At 34.2% G+C, this 14,734-nt stretch overlaps 1 protein-coding gene across 2 annotated transcripts in view; it reads right to left on the reverse strand.

Moving 5' to 3' along the window:
* LOC101889153 (forkhead box protein O) overlaps positions 1–14,734 on the reverse strand; it is a 113,562-nt gene that overhangs the window by 74,889 nt on the left and 23,939 nt on the right. For both annotated transcript variants that reach the window (XM_059131981.1, XM_059131980.1), the window contains exon 3: positions 693–1,080. In XM_059131981.1, coding sequence (XP_058987964.1) covers positions 693–906 — 214 coding nt within the window. In that variant the 5' untranslated portion in view covers positions 907–1,080. The remainder of the gene's footprint in view (positions 1–692; positions 1,081–14,734) is intronic.

Here is a 14,734-nt window from a genome sequence, read left to right on the forward strand (position 1 = left end):
GTCCATTCACGAACTTAACCTGCCTACTGGAAAAAGAAACACGTGTGCAAAATTTTAGCCTTCTATCTCAATTTATTCCATAGTGGAGGGCATAAAAATTAAAAAAATTCGTCGAAAATTCCGCTTACATAAAATGCGTTATATGGGGGCTATGCGAGCATGGGGACCTGCATAAGTAATCTTTGTTAAGAGCTGTAGTACTGATTATGAACTTCGAATACGAAATTTGAAATAATTCCCATGAAAAATGTCGCTAATATCATCAAAATACCGAATAAACGGTGATACCGTTATATGGATGCTGTACGAAAACTTGGACCGACATGGCCCACTTGCGAACTTAACCACCTACTTGCAAAATACACATGTATGCAAAATGTTAGCCTCACATTTCAATATGTTCGAAAGAGCGTGATTACAACATACATAGAGACGGACATCGCCAATTCGACTTAGAATTTTATGCGGATCTAGAATACTTATACTTTGCAGGGTCTATCAAGAGTATTTCGAAACGGAATGACAAAGTTAATATACCCTCCATAGAATGGTGGAGGGTATAAAATATATACTCTTAGTTTGTTGTTGAGATATAACAGCCATAAACGCAAAAACATACATACAAAGACTTCCATAATATTTTGTCGGATCACTTGAGTTTCAAAATCCCATAAAATACGAAATCGACTCACCTCCTCCGGCCAATTGTTGATTACTGGCCTTTGTACTCTCCAGCTCATCGGGTGGTTCTACAAAATTTTCTGGCCTTGGACATGGCCATGTATTCGAACGAGCTCTAGTCTGTGGCTCGAAACCACTCTCATGTAACTCCGCCACCAAGTCCATATGCAGACCACTTGTATCGGTGCGTGGTGGCGTTGTCCATTCATGGGCAAAGCCGTCCATTATATTTGCGTAGGGATCGTTTAATAGTTGCAGTTTTGTGCTGTGTACTTGTTTGTAGATGAAGCGTTTATATGACGAGACCGGCGCCAACAGTTCACACCACAGAGTTACAAATCGAGATTAGAGGAGTTCTTCTTTAAGCCAAAACTAATACCAATACAATATCGCACACTGCTGCAAAGAGACAAAAAAAGAAAAGAAAAACAAAAAATATTATTATCAAATAGGTATTGAAGTAATATTTATTAATAAAATACATTACAATAGGGTGCCTATTACAGGTAAACCGTCAAAGTCAACACTGCAAAAATTATTCGACGTTATGTAAAACAAATGTTAAACATTTGAGCAAATATAATAGCTCTGAGCAAATGCCCAGTACTTTAATAATAATAAAATAAATATTTAACTACAAATGCCTAGAGATAAGGGATAATGACAGAGACAGCAAAAATATAAACGCTTAAGTGCATTTACACAATCAGTTGTTACAACACGTGTACAGACGACGGCAGCAAGGTGAGAATTTGATTTGATTTTTTTTTATTAACTTTTATTATAATTATTACTTTTTTTTGTAAATTATAACACGTAGAATATCAAAGGCTTAGAATATAGGGTCTGATTCCGAGATCTGATTTCCTCTATATGCCCTGTTTCAGAACTGCAAGAATATAAAAGTTTTTACTACGATAACCGATTTTTCCTCGAAATAAATTGAAAAACTAGTAGATTCGGTAAGGTCGTTAACCAGAACAATAGAAAACCAAAAAGTTGTTTTTAAGGTAGATAGAAAGTGTTATTACACCGTGCAACACAAGAGAGTGCAAGCTCCGTCTTCCAAATTTTTTTAACGATTTCCGATTCTAATTCCTCGGAATACGTTCTATGTAGGTATAGCATCTTCGGATTTATCACTAATTAACAATACGAGGAGTATTTTTAATTAAATTTCAATCATCAACCAAGTCACCAAAGTGTCATTTTTAGTACTGTCATCGTAGCAGGTTAAAATACCATACAGAAATTCGCCATCAAATTCTACTATAGGTCACAGAATACATCAAAAGTCTAAATCTTGCCTAAACGCCAGGAACCCACAAACATTAAAAACACATTTTAGTGTTGAATCCGGACTTTATTTGCGTTTTTGAAAAATTCCTTCAAAGCATCACTTTAGAAGGATGACGTATTTTTCATAACATTTCGCTAAAAGTCGCCAAAGAGAATAAATCTCTATTGCCATTACATAAAGAAAATATTGTTATGAATATTGGCAAAAAAAAAATAAATAAATCGAGCAAATATTTGTTTATAACCTCTACCATAGTATGGAGGGTATATTGAGTTTGTCACTCCGTTTGTAACACCTCGAAAAATACATTTTAGACCCCACAAATATATATTCTTCATCAGCATACAATTGTATGTCGATTTGGCGATGTCTGTCCGTCTGTGGAAATCACACTAGCTTCCGAACGAAATGAAGTAGGTTGATAAAATTTTACTCAAATGTATATAATGTCTGCAGGACTTTTGGTATTGAAAATGGGAAATGTAGAACCACGTTTTGCTATATCCCTCATACAATGGTACCTCCCTATTTTCGGTATTTTGGTGATTTATGCGACAGTATTCACCGAAATTGTTTCAAATTTATTATTTGAAGTTCGTAATGGATACTACAGCCTAAGACAGAAAATTGTCTGTGCAGGTACACGTCTTCTTATAGCCCCCATATAATGGTACCTCCTTATTTTGGGTATTTTGGTGATTTAATCGACATTATTCACCGAAATGGTACACGTTTTCATATAGCCCCCATATAATGGTACCTCCTTATTTTGGGTATTTTGGTGATTTAAGCGATATTATTCACCGAAATGGTTTCAAATTTATTATTTCAAGTTCGTAATGGATACTACAGCCTAAGACCGAAAATTGTCTGTGCAGGTACACGTCTTCGTATAGCCCTCATAGAACTGTACCTTCCGAAATTCGGTACTCTTATGATTTTATGTACAATGGTCACAGAAATTGTTTGAGACAAGACAGAAAATTGTTTCAGCCTAAGACAGAAAATTGTCTGTGCAGGTCCACGTATTCGAATAGCTCCCATATAACGGTACCTCCCGACATTCGGTATTTTGATGATTTTTGCTACATTTTTCACTGATTTCATTCATGTTTCACATTTAAATATTGTAATGGCTTATGACAAAAGTTGCCTATGCAGGTCCACGTCGTCGTATAGACCCTAATATAACGGCTACATTCGGTATTTTTAAGATTTCAATAGAATTTTTAACTCATTTTATTTTTTTTTTATTCTGAAAATTACCATATTTGTTCTGAATGGTGGAGGGTATTTAAAGTTCGGCCCTGCCGAACTTATAGCCTTTTTTGGTCTATTAGCGTTTTTCAGTTAATTTTTGTGTTGCACAGTGTTATTTATTGTCAAATGAGCGTCCATTCATTTATCTTAAAAAAATATATTTTCTATGAATATCAAAATAACGTTTGTATGAAGGACTTTTTCCAAAAAAATATTAAAAGACACTCTACCTAACAGGCAGGTATTTATGTTCATGTATGTCAAATCTTTTTCATATAGAACCAATATTTACATTTTTTAACAGGAAGCAAGATAGATTCTTATGCATTTGTTTACCTTTTTATAAAAAATAATACATTTGACCATTTTTACAATATCTATTCCCAATTGTTATCTATTGGTCTGTTCCAGAACTGCAAATTGTAAAAGTTTTTACTACGATACCTACTAAATTCTTGCAAGTACTGGAACAAAGCATATGTAAAGAAAATATGTATCCATGTGTTATGGGTACAAATTCGCCATTTAATATTATTTAGAATGTCAATCAATATCACAATTACAAAGTCGATCGTTTTTCACATTTCAATGCTAGACGGATTTGTTTAGTATTAATTTTTGTTGTTTTCTTTTTTCAAAGTTTTGTTAACACCGATCCGATGGTGTCGGACAAAGCGAGAAGGAACATTTAGCAGTTATCAGATAATTAATAAACAATTCGCATTTTCTTTGTACGGCTGTGGTGCGATTTAATTGTGTTAGAGTGTGTGTGTTTGTCTACGCCTATGTAACGCAGTGTTATTTTGCTCGTTTCATTTATTCGGAAGAAGAAAACAACAAATAATTGTGATGAGTTCCGAACAATATGGCAAAATGTTAATGTTCAGCATTTGCTATTTTAGGTCATTGAGCTGTCAATAAATTGTATAAACAAATTCCGTCAATAGTATGGAAATATGTACGTACATATGTATGTATTGAGGTTTGTAGGATTATATTTAAAAATAATCGATAGAGAGGTACAAAACAAAAAATGTGGTTCAAAAATGAGATTATAGTCATTGCTCCTTCCTTTTCCGTATGAAAATATATTGTGATATGAGATTTTAGTTCGAGGAGATTTTGGGACTGGAACAATAGGTGAACCTGTACTCCCGCAGGTAAGCAGATTTGATAAACCTGGAACCCTGCATCAAATTATTTTTATTTCCAGTACAACTTGTTGTATTTCCCATACAAAATCCATGCTATATTCAAATTCGAATACCTACAACATTTCCATGCGTAAATAAAAATTCTGAAAACAAAATAAACGGCTAGGTGTGCGTTATAAAAATAAATCAATTGAAAGATGTTCGCCACCTGAGAATTTCACATTCTCTGGTGTTACTTCTTCTCAATTTTTTGCTCCTCTCTTTCTTTGTAAATGCGGAAATAATTAAGTAAAGAATTGCCTGTCAAACACTTATACACATACACCATTAAAATGAAACGTGTGTATGTGTGTATTTCTTTCAAGCTTATTATAATTATTCCATAGACTTGCTGACTGGCGACACTGACCTAACCTAATTTTGTGCGGTTGACAATTGAAGACTACAAACATTCATGCAATGACGAAAAGCCGCAAAATACAAAACAAATGATGTGAAGTACAACAACAACAACAAAAACGAGAACATATCAACATACAAATGACACAAATTATTTTAGACACATAAACATATTTTAATTGCTCTCTAGCAAAACATAATCGCTAGAAATACTAAGCAAATTCTAGTTTTTTCCTACTTCGAAAACACGCACACACATTCATAGGTGTGTGTATGTAGGCATGTACTTAGGAAAATAAATGCCAACATAAAAATATCATATTAGACAGAAAATGCTTCCGAAAGAAACAAAAAACAATCAACATTAATTTACGCTACTTAATTCGGCAGCAATGTTTGGCGAACGAGCGAAGAGAAGAATTCAATGAAAGAATGAAAAAAGAATAGCAAAGCAAAATACTACACACATTCTTTTTTTATGTTATTCTTCTAAAAATAACAGCCAAATGATGAAAATGAAAAAACAATTCGTGAAGAGAAAAAATGTAGTGAGGTAGAACAAAAAGAACAAGTAAAAAAGCTGGGCCGAACTTTGAATATCCTCCACCATTTCGAACGAATTTGGCAATTAACAATAAAATCCCTTAAAAATGCTGTTAAACTGTTAGCTGTTATATTAGGGTCCATACGACGACATGGACCTGCATAGATAACATTTGTCATAAGCCATTACAATATTCAAATGCGAAACTTAAAAAAAAAATCGGTAAATAATGTACAGGGTTGCCCATATTCGACGGACCCATCTGGCAACGCCATAACTTTTGACAGAGAGGTCACATCGCTTAATGACATACCGCGTTTGAAGCGTCAGTCCAAGCAGATTTTTACCATGAACCAATACACGCCACGCGAGCGCTCTTAAATAGTTGAAATTTACATTCAACAGAAGTAGTCAATTGTGAAAAAAAAATTTGGGAAGTGCGCCTTCTAAGAACACCATTAAGCGTTTATACGAAAAAGTTTCGACTGGTAAGGCTCTTTCTAATCCGAAGAGGCCATATAAAAGTCGACCAAGGCGATCGGCCGAGAATATCGCTGCCGTACGAGCCAGTGTTGAGAGGTCCCCAAGAACATCCCAAAAACGCCGTTCTCAGCAGTTGGGCATGGCTCGGTCCACTTTACAACGGATTATTCGCATTGATTTGCATTTGTTCCCGTACAAAATTCAATTGACGCGAAGAATGTTGCCTGCGGACAAGCCTCGTCGATTGGAATGGGCCCAAAGAGTCATGGGTCCGTCGAATATTGGCAACCCTGTAGCTAAAATAATCAAAAAACCGAATATCGGTAGCTAACGTTGTATGGGGCTATGCGTAGACGTGGACCTACACAAACAATATCCATTACGAACATCAAATACCAAATTGAAAAAATTCCGGTGAATGATGTCGCTAAAATCATCAAAATACCGAATATCGGGAGGTACCGTCATATGGGGGCTATGCCAAAACTAGGCCCAAGTCCATGGCCCGTTTTCAATACCAAAAGTCCTGCAGACATAATATACATTTAAGTAAAATTTTATCCATCTACTTCATTTCGTTCGGAAGCTAGAGTGATTTCCACAGACGGACTGACATCGCTAAATCGACATGGAATCTTAAGCTGATCAAGAATATATACACTTTGTGGAGTCTAAAATGTATGTTTCGAGGTGTCACAGTATACCCTCCATACTATGGTGGAGGGTATAAAAATAACTGCCAACTATTTTTATACCTTACAACACTATGTGTTGGGGGTATTATAAGTTTGATTGGGCCAGAATTTATGTAACACCTCGAAATATTGGTTTCTCATATAGGAAAGTATATATGGATCTTCCTAGCTCGCCGAGCTGAGTCGATCTAGCTATGTATGTCCGTCCGTTCGTCTGTCCGTCTGTCCATGTTAATTTGTAATCACTCTACAGGTCGCAATTATAGCCCGATCTTCACGAAATTTAAAATGTAGGTGGGGTTAATGTCAGAATAGAACCCTATTTCTTTTGGAGATGATCGCCAAATGTTTAGGGGTTGAAATGAACCAAATACTGAAAAAATGTCGGATTTTGCAGTAGCTATACAGGTCGCAATTATAGACCAATCGACGAATCTCGCATGTAGCTAGAGTTTAGGGCGGGGAAGAAGCCTACCAATTTAGGTGGTCATCGGATAATATTTAGCGGGTAAAATAGACCATATCTTTTTTGTTGAAAAAATTCAACATTTTTCATTAAACCGCGAATATTTTAAATCCCGGCGAAATTACAATGCTATGACAAGGTTACTTCTGATCTTTACATTGATGTTAAGATCCAACAAATCGAATATATAGCAAAATATGTGCGATATATATGTCTATCAAAGAAGATATATTTGAAAGATCTCATATATGTCGAGAACGGCTGAACTGATTTTGACAGTTCTCATTAATTCAGAATGGCCTCTTGATAGGAAAGAAAAAACGTCTAAAAAATCGCATAAAAATATCTCTCTAAAGATGAAAATATTGATTTTGAAAATTTTCTCATATTTTTTAAATTTTGTCATATTTTTGGCATATTTTCTTTTTGAATTAAACATTTGTTAATATTTCTACGGCTAACAAAACTAAGTAGTTAGGATATCAGGATATCATATACAGATCGCATTTATGGGCCGATCCTTACGAAATTTTGTATGGAGATAAGATGAGGGTCAGAATAGGCCATATATTTAGGGGTTGAAATGGATCAAAAAACTGCAAAATTGTCAGGAGGTCGTAATTATCGCCCGATCCTCACGCACATTTGAATGAGGGTTACCGGACATTGCAAAAGCCAAACAGTTTTGGATGGCCATCCAAAAATATTCAATGTGTGAAGGAGTTTGCCAACTTTTGTAGACAAAATACGAAAATGTCCATTCCAGTGACTTTTTGGAGAATTCACAAATACAGGAAAGACGCACTTCTGACTATTTCGTTAATTAAATTGGAAATATATATAAACTGTATCGTTTATTATAGTGTTGTAGGGTATTCAATGGTCGGCCCCGCTCGACTGTAGCCTTTGCTTACTTGTTAATGAGTATTTTTGTCGTGTAACGTCAAGGGTATAAAAATCCACGATTTTGGGTTTAGAAAGATTCTTAAAAAGTTGCTTAAAAATATTCAAGATTTGAGACGTTTTGACCAATTTATAAAAATTTCAGCGTTTTTAACATATTCTAGGTTAAAAGCGTATTTAAAATTTAAAAAAGAACCAGAAACCTGAACAATCCGCAACTACCATAAAATATTAAAAAAAGCTAAACTGTTAATTTTTTCATGTTTTCTGTTTCGGATTCCTTACCCATCATCTTCGTACAGCCCGGCTTTGTCGCAACTGTCTCTTCAACACAAAAAGGTGTTTGGATTGAAGCTATTTTTAAGCGTTTCTTTATGATGTTTGTCTATAACAACAAGTTAATTGTTGTACCCGTAAAAGTCTAGGAAAACAATTTTACAATCCCATACATTGACATAAATTCTTTACAAGTGGTAGGTTAGTTGGTTGGAATTCTTTTTAACTCCATAAATATTTGTAGATGTTTAAAAATAATTAAAAGCTATTTATAGAAGAATAGTCTCTCTCACAGATGGCCATGGGTAAAATTACTTACAAGGCCTAGTCTCTAATATAGACTCGAGGCATTCTTCTTATTAGCTAATATAGATCAAATGGTTGTGGTTTTTCCAAGCCAGAGATGGAAACGTTAAGTTGATATCAATGACTTGAAGAGTAAATTTGAGTCGCATTTTAATTTAAATAATTTGTATTTATTTTTGAATTTATGTAAGTGTAGATCATGGAATGAAAATATTTAAATCATATGAATCTCTCGGATAATTTTGAACAAAAAAAAAAAAAAAATATCTAAACAATTTCTGTGCACACTGTATGTAGCAGTAAAGAGCGCCAAAATGGCGAGCGAACAAAAAAAAAGCCACAAACCTCGACCAACAAAAAAAGCTTTGGTATTTTTTTCAGTTCGTTTGTTTTCTTTTTTTCGCGCATTCTTTCTTTAATTTGGAGAGTATAAGTATATATATATGAGAGTGTATGTGTGGGGATCTACTCAAATAGGAATCATAAATAATTAATGGCTTTTTGTATAATAGAATCAAATAGTTAAGACGATAAGAAGCCAAATGTGAATATCGTCGTCGCTGTTGGCGGTGCTTGCTGGTCGGTCGCTGGTAATGGTGTGGCTGGCAGTAGCGGTGGCGTATTCAAACGTGACAATAATTTATCATGACATTCGCGGAGAGTAAAGTTTTTTTTTGTTCTACACATACATATTTTTAGAAAGGGAACTCAACGAAACTTATTGAGGCATCTAACGAATTGTTGGCATTTTTCATATCAAATTAAAAGAACGTGATAATTAACTGGTTAGAAAAATAACGACCTTGAGATTTTTGGATACGGAATTACTACGAAGAGGGAAATACTCATCTAGAGGGGATAACAAAAAGTACTAGCACGAAAATTAGCTTCCAAAGTATGTTGGTGTTGACGAGGTGTGGAAAAATCAATACTTTTTATAAAAACAAGTAAGCAATGGCTACAGACGTGCGGGGCCAACCATGTGATACCCTACAACACTACAATATGTTAGAAGCCCCCTTATGTCCAAATCCATTTTGGAAGATTTCGCTTTTAAAATTATGACATAGATCACTGCCCTGATATTACCCTTAGCTTTTTGACCAGGGACATTTGCCCAATATTTATGCACTCCGTCGTGCTGTTAGTTGTTGCGGTACATTTTAAAGCTAAATATAATCTAATGGTAATCTAACATGCTAGAATTTTTCCCTGTCCTTAACACTCTTCTCAAACAAAATTCCGTATCGATTGGTTTCAATTGTGTGATCCGGAAAATTTTTCTGTTTTTGATTTTTTTGAACCCCTAAATATTATGCGATCATCTCCAAAAGCAAAAGGCCCCTCTGTATCTCCAAGTTTAGACTCATCTATGTGATCTGTTTATCTACGATATTTGGCTATATTCGTTAACGAAATCAGCATAAAAAGCCACAAAGAGCCTTTTGTGTATTTTGGATTTCGCCTTTAAGTTATTTACAACGTTTCGGTAGAATGGAAATGTTAGCATTTTTTATACAAAAGTAGTGGTCCATTCTACCTTTATTTCGGGGCCTTTGTTTCAATTTGTGACCTTTATAACGGCTGCAAAATCAGGAACATTTTTAGTTGTTGGTCCATTTCAACCCCTAAATATATTGCGGACATCTTTAAAAACAAAAGGCCTAGCCCTTCCTCTCTCTCACCTCTACCTGTGTTGCAAGGTGAAAAAACATTACAAAATGTACCCTTAAATATTATAAGTCAAATTGAAACCAGTAAAGAAAGTCTTTAAAGTCGGGCGGGGCCGACTTTATGATACCCTAAACCACTTTGCTAATTTAGTAGAGCTGCGCATAACAACTAAAGTTTTTTATGGGAGAATTCAATCATACACGCTATGATTATAATTATAATTTAAAGTTCAAAGGACTAAATATGTCGAAGCATTTCTACCTTTTAAATTCGGACTTGTATTGCCCATTTGGTGCACAATTAATTTGAAATCGGATAAAAATATATATGAGAGCTATATCCAAATCGGAACCGATCTCGATAACATTTGGCAAAGATATTTCTGAGCTGTATTTGATATATTTCCCTGAATATCGTTGTTACGGAGTGCATATTACGGCTGTGGGTAACAAATATGACAAATCGGATGAACTATATATTTGGGAGCTATAGCTATATCTAGACCGATTTCGACCAAATTTGGCATACTTATTTTTAGGTTCAATCTGATCGTAAGTGCAAAATTCCATACTATTCGGACTGATATTACACGTTTGGTGCACAATAAAAGGCAAATCGGACGAAGATATATATGGGAGCTATATCTAAATTTTGACCGATTACAATAGGGTTCGTCCTTGGGCGAAACAAATGATTTGTGCAAAATTTCATCTGGATAGGGCAATAAATGCAAACTGTACTTTGTTTACAAAAATACATGGACAGACGGACGGACGGACGGACATGCATAAATCGACTCAGAATGTGATTCTATGCAGATCATCAAAAGGAACTATGGGTCTATCTCGTTTCCTTTTGCATGTATAGACATAAAACCCTGACCACCTTGTGGTGTAGGGTATAAAAATCGCATGCGATAAAAAATATGACTACAAAATCTTTATTAACATCATTATTGGCATCTTTTTATGATTTTTTTTTTTGATTCTGAATTGGCAAAATTTGTCAACATCAGTCAAGCCATTTTTGAGATATAAGCATTTTACATTTTAGCTAACATTCCTTCCTTTGTATATACACATTGTATATATTTCGCTATATATATTGGCATCGTCATAGCGGCTAGAATTGACCTTTTCGTATATTTGTGATTTCGCCGGGATTAAAAATATTCGCCGTTTACTGAAAAATTTGACTTCTATTTAACACAGATATTATTACCCGATGACCATCCACCATGCTATTTTTCGTACAAAAATCAAAAAAATTATCCTTTCTGTCATGTGCTTTTTTAGTATATGTAGATTGACGATAATACTCTTCAAAGTATTTGTTGTGCTCATGTTTACAAATAAATCTACGGTATGACAAAAACAAAAAAGAGTACTCGACTGGATTAGAATATGCTCGATTCCGAGCATATTTTACTCTTCTTCTTTTTTGCACTCACAGGAATATACCCGCTCAAATTAGAGCGAATTTTATTCTCTACTCGAGTTCACCAAGTTTTCACAAATGTGACATACTAACTATAAGAGAACTGACCATTGATTTACCGTTTAACTCCTATAGCTATTTATTAGTAGTTTTTTTTACCTCAACCATCCTTCCATCCGATTTTCACAATATTTACTTTGGTTTCGAACAGCGCAAAAAAACTAAATCAGCTTTTGCATAGTGCAACTTGTTTGGGCTCTTTTATCTTATCGCCGCCAGAACTATGACTCTACATAAATTCAAGAGTATTATTGTTATTATTAGTCTCACTTTTTTCGCGGTGTTGGTGTTGGCTGCGTCAAATGGAAGATGATTAACAAAAAAAATAAACTTTTTCATATATTTATTACCAGCGTAAAGTTTATGAGCATCGGATATGGAGGGTGGGCATTCAATGGGAAGATATGTGTTAACAAAACGACTTAATGTCTGGCAGATCACATGGAAGCCGTCTATCAATATTTGTATCAAGAAGGTCGCCAATTTTTTTCTTAGAATTTTTATTGGTTTTATAAATCATCCCGGCCGCATTTCAGCCTTATAAATATTGTAGGTATAAGACTTGTCTCTATGTGGTAATTGGTGTTAATGATTAATTTTTCCGCAATGACTTTTGATCGTTAATTATGAAAAAAAAAATTGAAAACATTTCAAATGTCTGCTTTTTTGCTTCTTCTAATCTTTTGTAGACACAGACGACTCAGACAATAAGATACGACGAGCGATCTAGCAACTGCGAATGCTAACTGCACATTGTGGAGATATCGTGACTTGTTTTTATAGAAAACAACAACAATGTAAAAAATGAATATCGAATTGAGTGTGTGTGTGTTTATTGTGTGCGGTGGGTAGATAAATGTCCATCTCCAGCCTCTGCTCTGTGGGATATATTATGATTTACGTTAATATTATGCAAATCTTTATAATTCTGCCATAAAAAATTAAAAACTTTTAATTAATTAAGAAATGTTTAGAAAACGAGATTTTACTATTTAACTGTTTCTTCTCCGATATATTACGTGATAAGAAATCATTTTGAGAAATTTTTTTCTCAATTTTTCTTTCGTTCTACTTATTCATGGAGATTTGAACCAGTGCCCATTTGCCAGCGAGCGAGAGAGCTCGAAGGCTGCGAAATCTACATGAAGTTTACTCTTAACTCTTTTGTTTTATGTCTAAAGAGTAGAGTGGGAGTCGGAATGCTCGAAATAGAGTAAAAGTTGGCTCCAAGAGTCAAATCGAATGAAAACATTTGTGTGTCTGGGCTGTGCTTAGCAGCTTTTCGATTTCGATTTTGCTGTGGCCTGGGGTTGGTGTGTTCATGTATAAGAACCAAGAAGGGGAAAAACAGCAAAAGTAAAGGGGAGTACGTTGTGTACAAAAACACCAATTACGCTTTGTTGACAATAATGCTCTTAGAATAATATTTAGACAATAATGCTCTTCAAAGGATTTGGTTTTATGTTTGTAGCAATATGTTGAGAAAATATACATACAACAACGATATGGCAAAAACATAAAGAGTACTCGACAAAAGTAGAATCTACTCGCTTTTCAGTTAGTATACTCCCTCGCTCTTATTCGATTAACTTCATTTTCTACTCCTAGTTCGAGTAACTTCATTTTCTACTCCCAGTTCGAGTAATATTAATATTCTACTCCCAATGCCAGCGCAAAAATTTGAGTGAGTTTTATTCTCTTCTCGAATTCAAGAGAGCATTTTGGCAGTATGAATTGAACAAATGGAAAATACTAATCATGTAATGGTCTTGCTTTAAGCGTATTTTTTAAACACCCCCAGAAAAATGGCACTGATTTTTATAAGACCTCCGAAGCTGTAATCATGTCATCTGTGATCATGGATTTTTCAAAACCTTATAATATCTAAAGTACAGCCACAGTTTATGATTTTTTATAGCGCCTCCAAATTTGTAAATACTATTTAAGTGCAACAGAACAGTAGTGGGTTTATAAGGATCAATAGACTTTATAGAGTACCTCCAGGGCCGTAATCATTGAAATATTTACGATCAACGTATTCGATCAGCCATAATCATCGTTGTCCCAACCAGAGGTATAATTATGGCCTTTTTGAAAGGACCGACAGAGCTATAATTGTGGACTTTTAATTAATATTTAATTTTGGATTTTTTGAAAGACTTTCATAATAGCCATACCATAATTTGTTTAAAACCAACCAGTATTAAAATATTAAAAGAATACCAGAGGCATAAACTTCGATTTATTAATCATTGTCCAGAGGAATAATCGTCGATTGTTTGAAGGACCACATAAAGAGTTTTTTTTTTTTTGACGACGACAACGAGAGCCGTAATTGTGGACTTTTTTGAAGCACCGCCAGAACTATAGTTGTGGACTTTTATAAAGGACCACTAAAGCTGGAAGTTTATACTTCATAGTTTTTTTTTTTTTTTTCAAAGAACTCACGTAACGGCAATAATAATAAGTTTCCAAATATCAACAGATTAATAATAGTGGGGTTAAGGAACAACAAGAGTTATATGACGAGAGCCATATTCCTGGAGCTTTTAAAAGTCGATTATATTCGTGGGTATTTTACAGGACAATTGCAGATAATATTTTCCATTTCTTAAAGAAATTTTAAAGTTCGGCCGATTTTGTAATCGTGTCCTTTTTATGAAACGTCAAATCATAATCGCGGAATTTTATGAATTTTTCATAGACCACTAACCCTTGAATCGTTGTATTAGAATCCAGTGAAATAGTCGTATTGAATGACACACCCCCATTGCAGTGACTTTCTAATTTGGCCATTATTGTTCTGAAATAGTGTATAAACCATCCTCCATGTTCACCTTCATTTAAGGGAAGTAAGAACATTTTCAAAATGAAAAAAAAAAAAATATTTATAATTTTTATTTAAAAATTAATTACATTTTATAATCATTGTATACTTATATTAAGTTTAAACATATTTAATAAAAGTTAAAATAATAATTCAATCGAAAAATTAACATTGATAAAGAAATAAATAAACGAGGGAAAAAAACCAATTTAATTTCAAAATAATACAATTTGGGAACGCATCTCCAACACTACCGAAATTTTCAAATG

This window comes from Musca domestica, unplaced genomic scaffold, assembly GCF_030504385.1.
Source record: "Musca domestica strain aabys unplaced genomic scaffold, Musca_domestica.polishedcontigs.V.1.1 92, whole genome shotgun sequence".
Lineage (NCBI taxonomy): Eukaryota > Metazoa > Arthropoda > Insecta > Diptera > Muscidae > Musca > Musca domestica.